Source organism: Microcebus murinus, chromosome 24 (genome assembly GCF_040939455.1).
Source record: "Microcebus murinus isolate Inina chromosome 24, M.murinus_Inina_mat1.0, whole genome shotgun sequence".
Taxonomy (NCBI): Eukaryota; Metazoa; Chordata; class Mammalia; order Primates; family Cheirogaleidae; genus Microcebus; species Microcebus murinus.
The window spans coordinates 4,299,859-4,316,575 of record NC_134127.1 but is presented as its reverse complement, the minus strand read 5'-3'; the positions used below and the strand labels follow the sequence as shown (position 1 = coordinate 4,316,575).

The 16,717-nt window shown below is 42.4% G+C and overlaps 1 protein-coding gene and 1 pseudogene across 1 annotated transcript in view; both read left to right on the top strand.

Moving 5' to 3' along the window:
* Positions 1-57: 57 nt before the first annotated feature.
* BAG4 (BAG cochaperone 4) overlaps positions 58-16,717 on the top strand; it is a 42,088-nt gene continuing 25,428 nt past the window's right edge. The window contains exon 1 of the mRNA XM_012762979.3: positions 58-393. Coding sequence (XP_012618433.3) covers positions 76-393 — 318 coding nt within the window. The 5' untranslated portion in view covers positions 58-75. The remainder of the gene's footprint in view (positions 394-16,717) is intronic.
* LOC142864082 (replication factor C subunit 5-like) lies at positions 13,359-16,581 on the top strand (annotated as a pseudogene).

Genomic DNA, 16,717 nt, shown 5'->3' with positions numbered 1-16,717 from the left:
GGGCCTGGGATTGGCTGTTGTCGTCCGACCCCCTTCCCTGCTCTCCAGTCTCAGTCGCCCGCGGGCGCCTGCGCAATGGGCCGGCCGTGGGGGGGCGGGAAGCGCTTCAGGGCAGCGGAGCCCATGTCGGCCCTGAGGCGCTCGGGCTACGGCCCCAGTGACGGCCCGTCCTACGGCCGCTACTACGGGTCCGGGGGTGGAGATGTGCCGGTGCACCCACCTCCGCCCTTGTATCCTCTCCGCCCCGAACCTCCGCAGCCTCCCATTTCCTGGCGGGTGCGCGGGGGCGGCCCGACCGAGACCACCTGGCCGGGAGAAGGCGAAGGAGGAGATGGCTACTATCCTTCCGGAGGCACCTGGCCGGAGCCCGGTCGAGCTGGAGGAAACCACCAGGTAAGCTTTGCGCCGTCTGTCCAGGGGGCTTCCGACAGCGGAGTCTGGAGGAGGTGAGCGCCGCGGGGTTGATACCGCTCTGGGTTCGTAATGGGTCGGGTTTCATATTTGTTTTCCTCACGGGAGGGTGCCGGAGAGACTGAGGGCTGGGATCGCGGGTGGGAGGATATATGCCTGTGTGTCCCCTTTGCTGCTCCTCTTCAGCTTCGACCGCGATGAACGTGCCTCTTGCCGTTTAAAAAGGAGGAAGGAATGCTGCGGTGACTTACTAAAGCTCAGCGGCCGGCTGCGGGTCGCTGTCCGGGAGCGACGCTGGGCTGAGGCGACGCGGCCCCTCTGCCCGCGAGCCCTCGCAGTCCCCGCGGCGCGGCGCGGGTCGGCTCCTCCCGAGGGCTCGGCAGCCCCTCGGCGGGGAAGGAACTGAGTGAGGGGCGGGGGCTGGGCGCCTGACCTCTCGCCCCTCGGGCTGTGCCCGGGATTGACCGCGAATAGCTAATGTTGTAAAGCGCTTTTACGTGGATGGGTTTATCTTAATCTTCGCCGCGACCGCAAGGTAAATGTCGTTACAGCATCCTTATTTTCGAATAAATGAACCAGAGGCTCTGAGAGGTTAATTCGCTTGCTTAATATACTTGGACCTGTAACATTTTATTCCTGCCGGACATGCACTTCCGTTTTGGTAATGCAGAATTGTTTATATGGTGTGGTACACTTCTCTCTTTGTTCCGGAATTATAACGTCCTCATTTGTGGGTTTTTGTGTGTGTGTGTGTGTGGGATAGCCTTGTTCTGTTGCCTGAGTCTAGAGTGCGGTGGCGTCAGCCTAGCTCACAGCAACCTCAAACTCCTGCGCTCAAGTGGTCCTCCTGCCTCAGCCTCCCGAGTAGCTGGGACTACAGGTGTCTGCCATCACGGTGGCTGTTTTTTTCTATATTTAGTAGAGATGGGATCTTCTCTTGCTTAGGTTGGTCTCGAACTCCTGACCCCGAGGGTTCCTCCCGCCTTGTCCTCCCAGAGTGTTAGAATTACAGGCATGAGCCACCGTGCCCCGCCACTTTCTCCTTTGTTGAAAATGTAGTAGTCAAATTCTCATACATTGCTGGTGGGAATGTAAAATGGTGCAATGCTTTGGAAAATAGTTTGGTAGTACCTCAAAACCTTAAGTGTAGAGTTAAGCATATGACCCAGCGAGTCCACTCCTTGGTATATACCCAAGAGAACTGAAGATATGTCCACATATTAATAAAACTTGTATACACATGTTCATAACACTATTATTTGTAATAGCCAGAAAAATAGAAATAACCCAAATGTCTATCAACTGATGAATGGATAAACAAAATATGGTATAATTATGCAACGGAATGGCCATAGAAAGGAATGAAGTACTGACATATGCTACAATATGAATGAACCTTGAAAACATCATGCTATGTGAGCAAAGCTAGTCAAAGACTGCATATTGTATGATTCTGTTTATATGAAATGCCCAGAGTAAGCAAATCCATAGAGAAAGATTAGTGGTTGTCAGAGGTTGGGGACTGGACGTGTAAGGGAGTTTTTTTTTTTTGAGACAGAGTCTCACTCTGTTGCCCAGGCTAGAATGGCGTGGCGTCAGCCTAGCTCACAGCAACCTCAAACTCCTGGGCTCAAGCAGTCCTGCCTCAGCCTCCCAAATAGCTGGGACTACAAGCATGTACCACCATGCTCACCCGGCTAATTTTTTGTACATATATTTTTAGCTGGTCAATTAATTTCTTTCTAATTTTAGTAGAGACGAAGTCTTACTCAGGGTGGTTTCGAACTCCTGACCTCGAGCAATTCGCCTGCCTCGGCCTCCCAGAGTGCTAGGATTACAGGCGTGAACCACCGGGCCTGGCCAGGTGTTTCTTTTTGAGATGTTTGAAATGTTCTAAAGTTAGTGCTGATGGTTACACAATTCTGAATATACTAAAAACTACTGACTAAACTGTACACTTTAAATGGGAGGGTTTTATGGTATGTTAATTATCTCTCAGTTATCTGGAATAAATAGGCCATGGGACTTTAATCCCATAGCAGAGTGATGAAATGCTTGGCCAAAGATCAATCGAAAGGAAGGAGGAGAGGATCTCTAAACTGATGACTTTGTTGCGCTTGCTACTGTATTATTAAAACAAAAGAGTGTTTTCTGGGGTAGAGTAAGGAAGGGGTTGGATAGACTAGAGAAGTTAAGATTTTAGCATTGTGCAGGGGGTTGTCAGGTGTGGCTGGAGCAGGAGTGTGTGCATAGGGTGGGTGATGATGCTGGAGTAGTTGAGTAGAAAGCTGGACGTGTGTCAAGGGCATTTGTAAACCATGTTAAGAGTTTTTAGTTTATTTTTCAGATTGATGATTCTGAAACTTTAAGAGTTTGGGATGATAATTTCTTATGCAGCAATAGAAAACTACTACAAAAGATGCCAGGCACAGTGCCTCATGCCTGTAATTCAAGCATTCTGGGAGGCCAAGGCAGGAGGATCACTTGAGGTTGGAAGTTGAAGACCAACTTAGGCAACATAGTGAGACCCTGTCTCTACTAAAAATAAAAAAATTAGCTGGGCATAGTGGCATGCACCTGTAGTCCTAGCTATTTGGAAGGCTGAGGCAGGAGACTTGCTTGAGCCCAGGAATTCCAAGTTACAGTGAGCTATGATTGCACCACTGCATTCCAGCCTGGGAGTGAGAGTTGTCTCAAAAAAAAAAAAAAAAAAAAAAAGATGACTAATACAAAAGATATGCATGCATGCATGTTATCACAGGTGTTGCAAATTTGTTTTCCAAATTCTTTGTTTTGATTTTATTGTGTTTTACATGTTTTATATTTTCATATTACCAAATAAGTCAAACTAAAAAAAGCATAGGAACCTTCTAAAACCTTGCTACTCAAAAACTATTGTCCATGGATCAGAAGCTTCTGTGTCACTTATGAGGCTCTTAGAAATGCAGAATCTCTTCTCTTCCGACTTAACTGCTGCAATTCATTAAGATCCCCAGGTGATTCGTATGCATACTAATGTTTAGAAAGCACTGCTCTATAGAATTGGTTATATTCAGATGCAGTCATTTATTTATTTATTTTGAGACAGAGTCTCACTCTGTTGCCCAGGCTTGAGTGAGTACCTTGGCGTCAGCCTAGCTCACAGCAACCTCAAACTCCTGGCCTCAGGCAATCCTTTTGCCTCAGCCTCCCGAGTAGCTGGGACTACAGGTATGCACCACCATGCCCAGCTAATTTTATATATATATATATGTTAGTTGGCCAATTAATTTCTTTCTATTTTTAGTAGAGACGGGGTCTCACTCTTGCTCAGGCTGGTTTCAAACTCCTGACCTTGAGCAATCCTGCTGCCTTGGCTTCCCAGAGAGCTAGGATTACAGGCGTGAGCCACCGCACCCGGCCCAAATTATTGATACATTCAAAGAGTAATTTTAATCTCTATAATTTTTGCTAACCGTGTCAAGTCACACTCGACATCTGAATGCAAAGGGTTAAATATAGCAGGGAAAAATTGGAAATCTACCACTCCCTCCCATTTTTTAAATAGTAAAACTTTAAAAAACAGAGTAAAACAGAGTAAAACTTTTCTTACCTTTTTAGTTATAGCACTGTGGTTTGATCCCTGAACTAGCAGCATCTGCATTACATAGGAGCTTGTTGGAACTGCTGGATCTCAGGCCCTGCCCCAGATCTAACTGAATTAGGGTGTGTGGTTTAACAAAATCCCTAGGCGATTTACACGTTTCTGCAGAGCAAGTCAACGAGAGAGCATGCCAAGGCAGAAGCCATAGTTTCTTATAACCTAATCTCTGAGGTGATGTACTGTCACTTCCACTGTATACTGTTTGTCATAGAGACCAATCTGGTACGGTGTGGCAGACAGTTTAACAAGGGCAGGATTACCAGGAGTCAGGGATCCTTGGGAGACATTAAGGAGGGTGGCTATACAGGAAGGAACCGGACACAGCTAAGTTAGGCTCCAGAGTAGTTCAGAAGAGAGATTAAAAGGGCACACATTTGAGCAGTGTCTGAATGTAGAGATTTTTTTTGACATTTTATTGTAAAAATTTTCAAATGCAGAAAAATTGAAGGAATTATAAGTGAGCACCTATATATATGTATATATTTTTTCTTTTGGTTAGCAGTTTATTATATTTGCTTTATCACATATTTGTCTTATATTTTGGATACATTTTAAAATAAGTTGCATAGATTTGGAAGACATTTTCAAAGTTAGAATGATTAGAGGATAATATCAGTTGGAAGTGAGGGATATAGGAGAGATAGATGGTTCTCTGAGGATTTAGTATTTCACATAATAGGTATAAAAAGGAGGAGGAACAGGTTTTTATGGGGAAATTATTGTTTAGTTTTGTGCCACAAGAACTAATGATTGGTTATGAGAGGAGCTTGAAAAAAATACAAAGACTTGGCAGGGGTTTATGTGCTGCCTCTTTTCATTTGTGATGGAAGCCAGTTAGGGTGGTTACTGGTACGAAGATGTCAATGAAGTGTATGGGATTGATTACGGAGAGGTTTGTGATTTTCTGCTTTTGCTTTGGTTTTTTAATATTGAAATTTAGTCTTTGTGGTATTCAGGCATTTTGTCTGTGGCAACAAAACAATAGGTGGGCTCAGAAGGGAGGTGGAAGATAGAGATAGTGATTTGAGAGTCATCGAAGCATAACTGGATTACTCAACTGGGCAGAGTTTGTTGCTGTGGGGAGATCTTTGAGAGTCTAGAAGAAGGGATAGAGGAAGAGAATCCAAAAGAAGACAATGAGAGAATACCTGAAAGACAGGAGAACCAGCAAAGTCGTACAATGCAAACCAAGCAAGTACATAATTATTTTGGAGGTAACTGAGATGAGAACTGAAAAGAATCTGTTGAGGCCAGTTGTGGTCACTCATAGTTATAATCCCAGCACTTTGGGAGGCCCAGGTGGGAGGATTGCTTGAGGCCAGGAGTTCAAGACCATTTTGGGAGACATAGTGGGACTCTGTCTCCACAAAAAATAAAAAAAAATATTATCCGGGTATGGTGGTGCACACGTGTGGTCCCAGCTTTTCAGGAGGCTGAGGTGGGAGGATCTCTCAGGCCTAGGAGTTTGAGATTGTAGTGAGTTGTGATCAGGCCACTGGACTCCAGTCTGGGTGACAAAGAGAGACCCTGTCTCTAAAACTAAAAAGAAAAAAAAAGAAAGAAAGAGAAGGAAAAGAACCTGTTGAATTTGGCAATTAAAAAGATATCATTGATTTTAGTGTTGGGAGTTTAAAATAGTATTTAAGTAATGAATAGGAGATTTGGATGAGAGGATAACTAGTGGAAACTGTACTTCCAGAAATGTGTTTGTAAACAAGAAAGTCATCATTTACCTGACAACCAAGGTTTAGTGTCATGGCCCGATTACAGGACAGGGGTGACACAGAACATAAAATAACGACACAGACACACTCGAGTCATTGTCATGTCCATGTGCATCTGTGACGTTATTTTATGTTCAGTGTCACCCCCGTCCTGTAATCCGGCCACAACAATTTAGGGAAGGGTTTTTAGCTTTAGGTATCTTGAGTGTGTTTGTAAGCAAAAGAGAGTGAGCTAGTAGATTGAGAAAAAAGATGCAAGCAAAAGGGTGGAGTATGGCTTGGGGAAAATGGGATTAAGAACTGAGGAAAAGAGTTGAGAAATCCCTTCTGATCTAGAGGAAAAAAAAGTCTATGTTTGGAGTTGAGAGGCACATTGGTGAAGTTTGCAGTTTATTGTCCTTTGTTGGTGGATAAAAGGTTAGGTCATCTACAAATAAGGGAAGTGGGATGGGATGCACTGGGAAATTTATATGGTGATTATTTGAGCCAGGTGCTAAGAGTAAGGGGAAAGTCTTAGAGAAGCATGGAAGAAGCCCAAATGAGATTGAAATTTTAAAAATTAGGATGATGGTCAATATAGGAGCATAAAATGATTTATTAGTGATTTTGGAATATGTAGCAATACAAATAATTTACAATATACTTTTCTAATAATTTTTGTCCAATTCTTATGAAAAATGTAAGCAAATTTGTAAATGGAATTTATGTAGTACTAGCACTACTCAGATTCCTCTGCCATTAGATATACTTGGGCTGGGGTTATATTTTAGAAGAATGTTGGCTGGTAAATCACTTTGTAAAGTTAACCATATATTTACTTCTTACATCACTGTTTTGTTCTAAGATAAAAATGGAAGGAATTGACTCCAGCCTTTGTCTGAGATTTAGGTACATCTCAAAAAAGAAGAAAGTAAATTAGTTATCTTGCATGATTTTAATCAAATTTCCTTTACCACAAAAAGTTTAATTCATGTTATTACCACTTGTGTAAACCTTTTATTACCTTTGTTTTAATTTGTATTTCACTCAACAAGTAAGTTTGGAAAGAGTTAGGCACATGATGGCCAGGCGTAATGGCTCACGCCTGTAATCCTAGCACTCTGGGAAGCTGAGGTGGGAGAATTGCTTGAGGTCAGGAGTTCGAGACCAGCAAGACCTCCCCCCCCATTCCCCCCTCCCACAAACACACTAAAAATATAAACAAGAAGAATTAGCCAGGCATGGTGGTGTGTACCTTTAGTTCCAGCTACTTGGGAGGCTGAGGCAGGAAGATCACTTGAGCCCAGGAGTTTGAGGTTGCTGTGAGTTAGGCTGACAGCAGGATACCCTAACCTGGGTGACAAAGCAAGACTCCGTCTCAGGAAAAAACAAATGGCAACTTAGTTCATAGAATAGAGTCGATAAAATTGGCAACTTAGTTTATAGAATAGAGTTGAGCTCCAACCAATTTCCTGGGAAATCAAATGCTGTTTCATAGAATTAGTATCACGTTTAGAGGGCCATAAGCTAGACTTTGTTACTGGGGATATTTTTACATTTGTCCTATTTTGTCCAAAAGGAGAAAATAAAAGAGGTGAAGACATTACTTATCTTTTTAAAAATTAAGACTTAATAAATTAATAATTTTACTGCTGAAATGAAGACATTCTTTTTCATTTTTAAAAATTATAATTTACATATAGTAAATTTCACCTTTTTTTGGCCGGGCGCTGTGGCTTACGCCTGTAATCCTAGCACTCTGGGAGGCTGAGGCGGGCGGATTGCTCAAGGTCAGGAGTTCAAAACCAGCCTGAGCAAGAGTGAGACCCCGTCTCTACTATAAATAGAAAGAAATTAATTGGCCAACTAATATATATAGAAAAAACTAGCCGGGCATGGTGGCGCCTGCCTGTAGTCCCAGTTACTCGGGAGGCTGAGGCAGCAGAATTGCTTGAGCCCAGGAGTTTGAGGTTACTGTGAGCTAGGCTGATGCCACAGCACTCACTGGCACTCACTCTAGCCTGGGCAACAAAGTGAGACGCTGTCTCACACACACACAAAAAATTTCACCTTTTTAAGGGTATAGTTCTAAGTTTTGACAAATGCATACAATATGTAATCACCACCATAACCAAAGTATAGATATTGATCCATCTTTTTTTTTTTCAAACTTTTACTTTTTTTTTTTTTGTATATATATTTTTAGTTGGTCAATTAATTTATTTCTATTTTTGGTAGAGACGGGGTCTCGCTCAGGCTGGTTTCGAACTCCTGACCTTGAGCAATCCTCCCGCCTTGGCCTCCCAAAGTGCTAGGATTACAAGCGTGAGCCACCACGCCCGGCTGATCCATCTTTTAAAAAAGAACTCTAGAATGAATTTAATATAAGAAGATTTAATTTTTGTATATCTCTAAATCCTGTTAAATTACAGAAAAGGACTTATGTTTCTCATTTTTTTAAAGTATTATGAACTAATTTATATATACACACATATTCAGTATATTGAATGTGTTGCAATCAGTTGCATTCATTTTGATGCTTCAATGGTCCCATATTATGCCAATAAGAGTCTCTTCTTTTTGGCTTCTAACTCCTTCGGATATAACCCATTGATTTTTTTTGTTTGTTTGTTTTTTTTGTGACACAGGAATCTCACAGTGTTGCCTGGGCTAGAGTGCCGTGGCACAGCCTAGCTCACAGCAACCTCAAACTCCTGAGCTCAAGCAATCCTTCTGCCTCAGCCTCCTGAGTAGCTGGGACTACCATGCCTGGCTAATTTTTTCTGTATATTTTTAGTTGTCCAGATAATTTCTTTCTATTTTTAGTAGAGACAGGATCTCACTCTTGCTCAGGCTGGCCTCGAACTCCTGACCGACCGATCCTCCCGCCTTGGCCTCCCAGAGTGTTAGGATTACAGGCGTGAGCCACCACTCCTGGCCCCCATTGATTTTTGATAGCTTCCTTGATTTCTGCTACAACAAGATGTCCCAGGCCATTGTGTGTATTCTGCTCCCAAACGTATAATCAGCCGTTCCTTTATGGCTGTCTTTAATCCACAGGAAGCGGACTGCACAAAAGGAGGTGAGTGGTGGATGATGAAGCTTCATCTGTATTTACAGTCATTTCCCATCACTGGCATCACCGCATAAGCTCTGCCTCCTGTTAGATCATCAGTGGCATTAGATTAGCGGTGACATTAGATTCTTGGAGGAGCACAAACCCTACTGTAAACTGTGCATGCAAGGGATCTAGGTTGTGTGCTCATTATTATCTGAAGTGGAGCTGAGGCGGTGATGCTAGTGCTGGGGAGTGGCTGCAAATACAGATTATCATTAGCACGGAGATTTAACTGCACAATAAATGGAGTGTACTTGAATCATCCCAAAACCATGCCTTCCCCCCAACCTCCTGTCCGTAGAAAAACCGGTCCCTGGTACCTGAAAGGTTGGGCACTAGTGCTTTAAGAGATATTGGTTATATTTTTTTGTTGCCAGTGGAGAATTAAATTTAGAAGCCATATAAATCAGGATCCACAAACCTGAATCCAGGAAAACAGAAACCACATTAGTTCTTTTAAAAGAGATTTATTTAAGACATTATTTAATAGTAAAACAGGTATTGGAGTTCTGAAAAGGGAAAAAGAGGAAACAAAAGTAACAGAAGTAACACAAAGCAGCAACATTTGCTAGGGCTGGGGAATAAAGTGAACAGGTTGGGGTTATTAGAACCTGGAAGCTTAGAAGAGTGGTCTGTTGGAGTTGGAAACCAGGAGGTGGCGCTGCCTAGCTGGTACTAATACCTCTGAGGGCATTTTGGGAAAAACAAAAGAAGTTAGATACAGCTGTTGACTGACTGCTACCAAATTGAGTGGCATCGCTGGATTGGCACCAACAGAAACAGCAAATAAGCGGGAAGTAGCAAGTCCATTCTCTACCCTCTCCCCAAGTCTAATGTCTCAAGTTGGCAGAACCAGAAAAGTAAGCAAGCTGGCAAAAGAGAAATATTTGTAGGCTTCCAGTCTCATATCACAGAGCCAAGTATAGAATGCCATGTTTGGAGCTGAGGGACAATAGCTTAGTACTTGGTACAGAAGTTACAATTGGGTGTCAAGTATACTGGCATTTTCTTGTCAGTGCTTCTAGACTTTTTCAAAGGACAGAATTAGAAAATAAGCATTTTTAAATAGAAAAATAAATGAGTTCATACTTATATTAATTTAAGTTTAAATTATAGTATTTTAAAACTTCTTTGATTGTATTTTATTTGGGTCCCTATTTTTTTAGGGACCACATTCTTGGTCCCTAACAATGGTAAAATAATTACAGATGTTTGCAGTGTCAATGGGAAAAAAAAGTGAAACTCTGTAAAACAACTTTTTTTCTTTTTTTTGGAGACAGTCTCACTCTGTTGCCTGGGCTAAAGTGCTGTGGCATAAGCATAGCTCACAGCAACCTCAAACTCCTGGGCTCAAGCAATCCTCCTGCCTTAGCCTCCTGAGTAGCTGGGATTACAGGCATGTGCCACCATGCCTGGCTAATTAATATATATATGTATATATATACACACACACATATATATATATACACACACACACACATATATATATTAGTTGTCCAGCTAATTTTTTTCTTTCTTTTTTTTTTTTTTTTTTAGTAGAGACAGGGTCTCGCTCTTGCTCAGGCTGAGCTCCAACGATCTGCCCGCCTTGGCCTCCCAGAGTGTTAGGATTACAGGCATGAGCCACCGCACCCAGCCTGTAAAACAATTTTAAAGGGATTTACTCTGAGCCAAATTTGAGGACCATGACCCGGAGCCACACTCAAGAAGCCTTGAGGAAGTGGACTCAAAGGATGTCTCCAAGAAGGGAGGGGGGCATGATAAGGCATGCCAGACCTCCTTCCTCTTGGCAGGCAATTTAGTTTTTAGGATATTCCTTTGGCCACTGAGGGGGTCCATTCAGTCAGCTGGTGTACGTGTGTGTGGGGGTGAGCCTTAAAATTTTATTTTAGTTCACAGCACAATCTAACAATAATATATAAAATAAGTTCAAAGTAATTCCAGGTTCCAGTTCTGGCATGACAGTGCGAAGAGCTCTGTGGATCCAGTCCCCAGTGAAGCTAGTGAACATTATTTTGAAAAAACAACCAATAAACATTTCTGGAAATGGTCCTAGGAAATACAGGAAATGAAGAAATATTTATTCAAGAAAATCTAAAACTCAGTAAGAACAGTGAGAGTCTGATATTTGAACCAAAACCTACTCCATCCCGTACCTTCTCCCAGCTCAGTGAGACAGAAACTCCACTCCAGAGTGGTGCAGCCAAGAACACAGGGCTCCTTTTTCCTTCCCACCCTCCAAGTCCAGTCAGAAGGTTTTCATCCCAGGAAGGGGGTCATGACGTTTCTCATTTTATCCCCAGGTATCTGTTGCTGAGGCTAAGTTCTAGGCAAGTGGGGCTGGGTGGTGGTGGTTCCCTTTTTCTACCCAGTCTTTACTCTTGGGAGGGAGACTTTACCTTGGGCAGGGTACTGCTGAGAATACTGGATCTCTGATCACCCATACCCTTGCTTGTCAAGCTGAGAAGACCTGAATCTATAGCCTTCCTTTCCCTGGGTGCTCAGTTTCTAAAGCAGGGGTGTTGCTCAGAGAAACATACCATTGTCCCCATTCTAGCTGTAGAGAGTGTCTCAGATGTCTTATCTGGAGACAGAAGCAGGTTGTAAGACACGTAGCTCCCAATCTTTTCCCAAAGGAACTGACTTCATTTGCAAGAGGGTGTGGAGAGAAGCTCAAGGCTAAGGATGCTTCAAAAAAACTGTGGAGGTTGTCATGCAGGGCAGTGGGAGATACAGGCTAAACCGCAGGCCATTTAGTTTGTTGGAGAGAACCAGGAAACTAAACAGCTATGAGGAGCCCTTTGGGGTCAGAATAACTCTCAAACACTGACCTTGGGAAGTATTCCTTCAAAGGGACCCAGATTTGATTGAGTTTTTCTGGGGGGGCAATTTATGCTACAGGGTCTTATTGAAAATGATAGAGCAGGCCGGGCGTGGTGGCTCACGCCTGTAATCCTAGCACTTTGGGAGGCCGAGGCTGGCGGATTGCTCAAGGTCAGGAGTTCGAAACCAGCCTGAGCGAGACCCCGTCTCTACCAAAAATAGAAATAAATTAATTGACCAACTAAAAATATATATACAAAAAATTAGCCGGGTATGGTGGCGCATGCCTGTAGTCCCAGCTACTCGGGAGGCTGAGGCAGTAGGATCGCTGAGCCCCGGAGATTGAGGTTGCTGTGAGCCAGGCTGACGCCACGGCACTCACTCTAGCCTGGACAACAAAGTGAGACTCTGTCTCGAAAATGATAGAGCAATCAGCTGGAAATTAGTGGAGCTTTAACAACTAGGTGTGGTCAAGAGAAGATACACTACACTCAGGTCTTGCCCAAAACTATCATCCAGGGTGACTATGGGCATATACAGGGCTACACCTTTTAAGGAGCAGCATCACACACTTTGCACCACAGAGGTAGAGGGAAATTCACCAAATCAATCCAGGTAGTCATTAAACAAACAAGCAAATAACAGTAACAAGCCTGGGGTGAGATTCCGTATCTACAAAAAATAAAAATAATTAGTCTTGCATGGTGGCACATGCCTGTAGTCGCAGCTACTCATGAGGCTGAGGCAGGAGGATCATTTGAGCCCAGGAGTTTGAGGTTGTAGTGAGCTATGATGATGCCTATGTTAAGCCCAGACAATAGAGGGAGACCCTCCCTCAAAAAAAAGGAAAATAAAAAAACTTTGTGATGAATGAAAATGAAGATATTATACAACCTACCAGAACTTATGAGATGCAGCTAAAGTAGTACTTAGAGGGAAATTTATAGTGGTAAATGATCAGAATGGAAATTAATGTAATAGAGAATAGAAGAAATCAGTGCAACTAAAGTCTGGGTTTTTCAGAAGATCAACAAAACTGATGAACCTTTAGCTAGATTCAGGGGGAAAAAAGACTCAATGACTAGAATTAGGAATGAAAGAGGGAATGTTATTATTGACCTTTCAGAAATAAAAAGGATTATAATGGAATACTATGAATAATTGTATACCAGTAATTAGATAACATAGATGAGATGGCAAATTACTAGAAAGATGCAAACTTCCAAAACTGACATAAGAAATAGAAAATCTGAATAGACCTATACCAAGTAAAGGGATTGTATTGGCTAATAACAACAACAAAAACTATCCACAAAAGAAGCCCAAGCCCCAATAACTTCACTAATGAATTCTACCAAACATTTAAAGAATTGATACCAATTCTTCACAAACTCTTCTGAAAAATAGAAGAGGATGGGTCACTTCTCAGCTTATTCTATAAGCCCATATTACCCTGATATGAAAACCGAAGACATAAGAAAACTATGGGCCAGTATATCTTATGAATATGGATAAAAAATCTTCAATAAAATACTAGCATACTGAATCCAGCAACATATAAAAAGAATTATATAGGATGACAAAGTGGGATTTATCCCAGGAATATAAGGTTGGTTTAACATCCAAAAAGTAATGTAATACACTGCATCAACTGAGTTTTTTTTTTTTTTTTTTTTTTTTGAGACAGAGTCTCGCTTTGTTGCCCAGGCTAGAGTGAGTGCCGTGGCGTCAGCCTAGCTCACAGCAACCTCAAACTCCTGGGCTCGAGTGATCCTTCTGCCTCAGTCTCCCGGGTAGCTGGGACTACAGGCATGTGCCACCATGCCCGGCTAATTTTTTATATATATATCAGTTGGCCAATTAATTTCTTTCTATTTATAGTAGAGACGGGGTCTCGCTCTTGCTCAGGCTGGTTTCGAACTCCTGACCTTGAGCAATCCGCCCGCCTCGGCCTTCAACTGAGTTTTAAAAATCCTGTGATTATCTCAACAGATGCAGGAAAAGCATTTGACAAAATTCAGTGCCCTTTTGTAATAAAAACTCTGTATGAGCTAGTAATACAAGGAAACTCCCTTAATTTGATAAAGGGCATCTGTGAACCATCCATCTCCAAACTCATGATTAAAGACTAGATGTTTTCTCTCTAATAGCAGGAACAAGACAAGGATGTCTGTTCTTTCCACTTCTATTTAATATTGTACTGGAGGTTCTAGCTAGAAACTTAGTTAAGCAAGAAAAAAATAAAAAGGCATTGAAATTGGACAGGAAAAAGTAAAGCTATCTCTGTTCACAAATGACATGGTTTTATATATAGAAAATCCTAAGGAATCCATGAAAAAAACTATTGGAAATAATAAAGGCATCTATGGCCATATCACCCCGAACACGCCTGATCTCGTCTGAGCTACCTGTTATTACTTGGATGGGAGACTGATAAACAAGTTCAGGAAGGTTATAGAATACAAGGTTAATGTACAAAAATTGTTTGCTTTTCTATACACTAGTAATGAAAAATCCAAAAATGAAATTAAGAAAACAATTCCATCTGCAGTAGCTTCAAAAAGAGTATAATAATTAGGAATAAATTTAACCAAAGAAGTGCAAAATGAGATTGTGGCTGCTCGCCTGTGCAGGAGCCTGGGAACATGCTGATCACAGCAGTTACCCTCATCCCCCTACCATGGTGACCTCATTACTTAAGCAGTAGCAGCAGCAGCCCATGGCAGCCAGTATCCAGAACCTGCCCTGGGTTGAAAAATACTGGCTGCAGACCCTGAATTATCTCATTTCTCATCAGAACATTTTGAGTACCGTTCAGAATTTGTCAATAAAGACTGACTGCCACACCTGCCTCTCTCTCTCTGGTCCTCTAGGGATAGGAAAGACAGTCACTATCCTAGCCTGTGCTAAGTAATAGACAAAAAGAATTTGGCTCCATGGTCTTGGAGCTGAGTGCTTCAGATGACTGAGGAATACATTTTGTTCAGGGACCAATCCTGAGCTTTGCCAGCACAAGGACAATATTTAAAGAAGGCTTTAAAGTAGTAATCCTTGATGCACCTGATGCCGTGACTCAAGATACTGCGGGGCGAGAGTAGTTGAGGCAGGCCTGCGAGGAGATGAGCTACTTCTCCTCATGGAGCCAGGTCCCTAGTCCCTAAGATAGAGGTCGCCACAGAGGATAAGGAAATTGATAGGCAACAGAGAGAAATAAAAGAATACACAGAGACTAAGGTATAGTAGTTGATAGTTTTATTTATTTATATATATAAAGAGATCATATATAACACAGCGGAGGGCACCTAGGAGACTGGCGGATCTCCATAACTGCCAGCAGTATGGTTAGATTCATACAGGTTTTTATAATCACAGACATCAGTTGCCAGTAGTCAGGGTAACATATTTGCATATCAGGGAATGCAGTTGCTAAGGGATACAGGTAGTGGGTTAGGGTCAAAAGTCCAAAGTCCGCTCAAGGGGCTTCTAATCTATCTAGGTAAACAAACAGGTATGAGGTCTTTCAAGGGCTAACTTCTAAAGAGGTAGTAGTTGTCAATTAACAAAGGTAAAACAAAAGAGGTGTAGTGACTGTATATATTCTTTGATTAGTTATGGTGGACTTAAAGGTAGATAGACAGGAGAGAGCAGGAAGCCCATTACTAATAAAACAGGTTGTTTATAACCACCGGGCGCTTCTCTGGGCGAAGTGCACTCATTGTCTCCGGCTCCTATCCTGTGGGCCCTGTTTGCCTTGTCTTGTCTTTCAAGACACAGGGAAGCTCGCAGATTTTGAGATACCGGGAAGCCTTCCTAGAAAACGTCCCCACTGGAGATTTGAGAGCTCTCCCATGATAGCAGCCTCTAATAAGTGAACCATTGAGTCTATACATTCCTTCAGGGCAAAACCCTGCAAACTCCTGTTTCTGTCTTTAATATGGTAATATTGGGTTATACAATAGAATAATGATCTTATGAGCCACATTTCATTCCTCAATCATATTTCCCCAACAAGATAAATAGACTGCTTTGAGGAAAGTGGTTGAGAAAGTCACTGAAAGTGTCAGCTTTTGCCTCATCTGTAACGATCTGTGAAAGATCACACCCACCTTTCAGTCCCGGTGTATAAATTTCTGATTTGATCCCCATAATCCTGAACTCATGGCTCCCCACTTGGAACATGTTGTAGAGAAGGAGAAAATTGATACAAGTGCAGATAGGGTGAAAGCACATAACTTTTTCCAGTGGAGATATGCCCAGGGCTCTGAACATTTTACAGAGCATGATACGGCCTTTGGGAAGGTGACAGAGGAGACTGTCTACAAATGCACAGGCCACCTGCTCATGTCAGATGTTGATGACATTTTGTGATGTTGTCCAACAGCCTAAAGAAACATGGAGGTAAGAACTCTGAAGGGATTGGTACTATAAACAAGACACCTGACGGAGACACACTTGTTTGTGTTAACATTCCATCTTCAGTTTCAATACTTTTATTGACCAAAATGACAGACATTAATACAGACTTTCTGTTGGCACCAACAAGAAGATTCAGCTGAGGTCCCTCATTACTTCTTTTCAAGTTACCAGAGACCTGATTGTGGCAGAGGCCTCAATGCTGAGTTCTATTCAATGCCGTTCTCAGGGCCAGCACTGTTGGGGAACAGGGGACTCAGTTACCAGATGAACTGTTGCCAGGGGCTGTGTGATGAAGCCACAATCACCCTAATTCTTGGAAAACTCTATTCTGGGCATGGATGGGCCGACATTTAAACAGTACTGTATTCTGGTACCTTCCCAAGTCAAGAAAAAAAAAAAAATAAACAGTACTGTGTTTGTGGCTATTTGGCACAGGGATATACAAAATAATTTTTTTTTTTTTTTTTTTTTTTGAGACAGAGTCTCATTTTGTTGCCCAGGCTAGAGTGAGTGCCGTGGCATCAGCCTAGCTCACAGCAACCTCAATCTCCTGGGCTCAAGCGATCCTCTTGCCTCAGCCTCCTGAGTAGCTGGGACCACAGG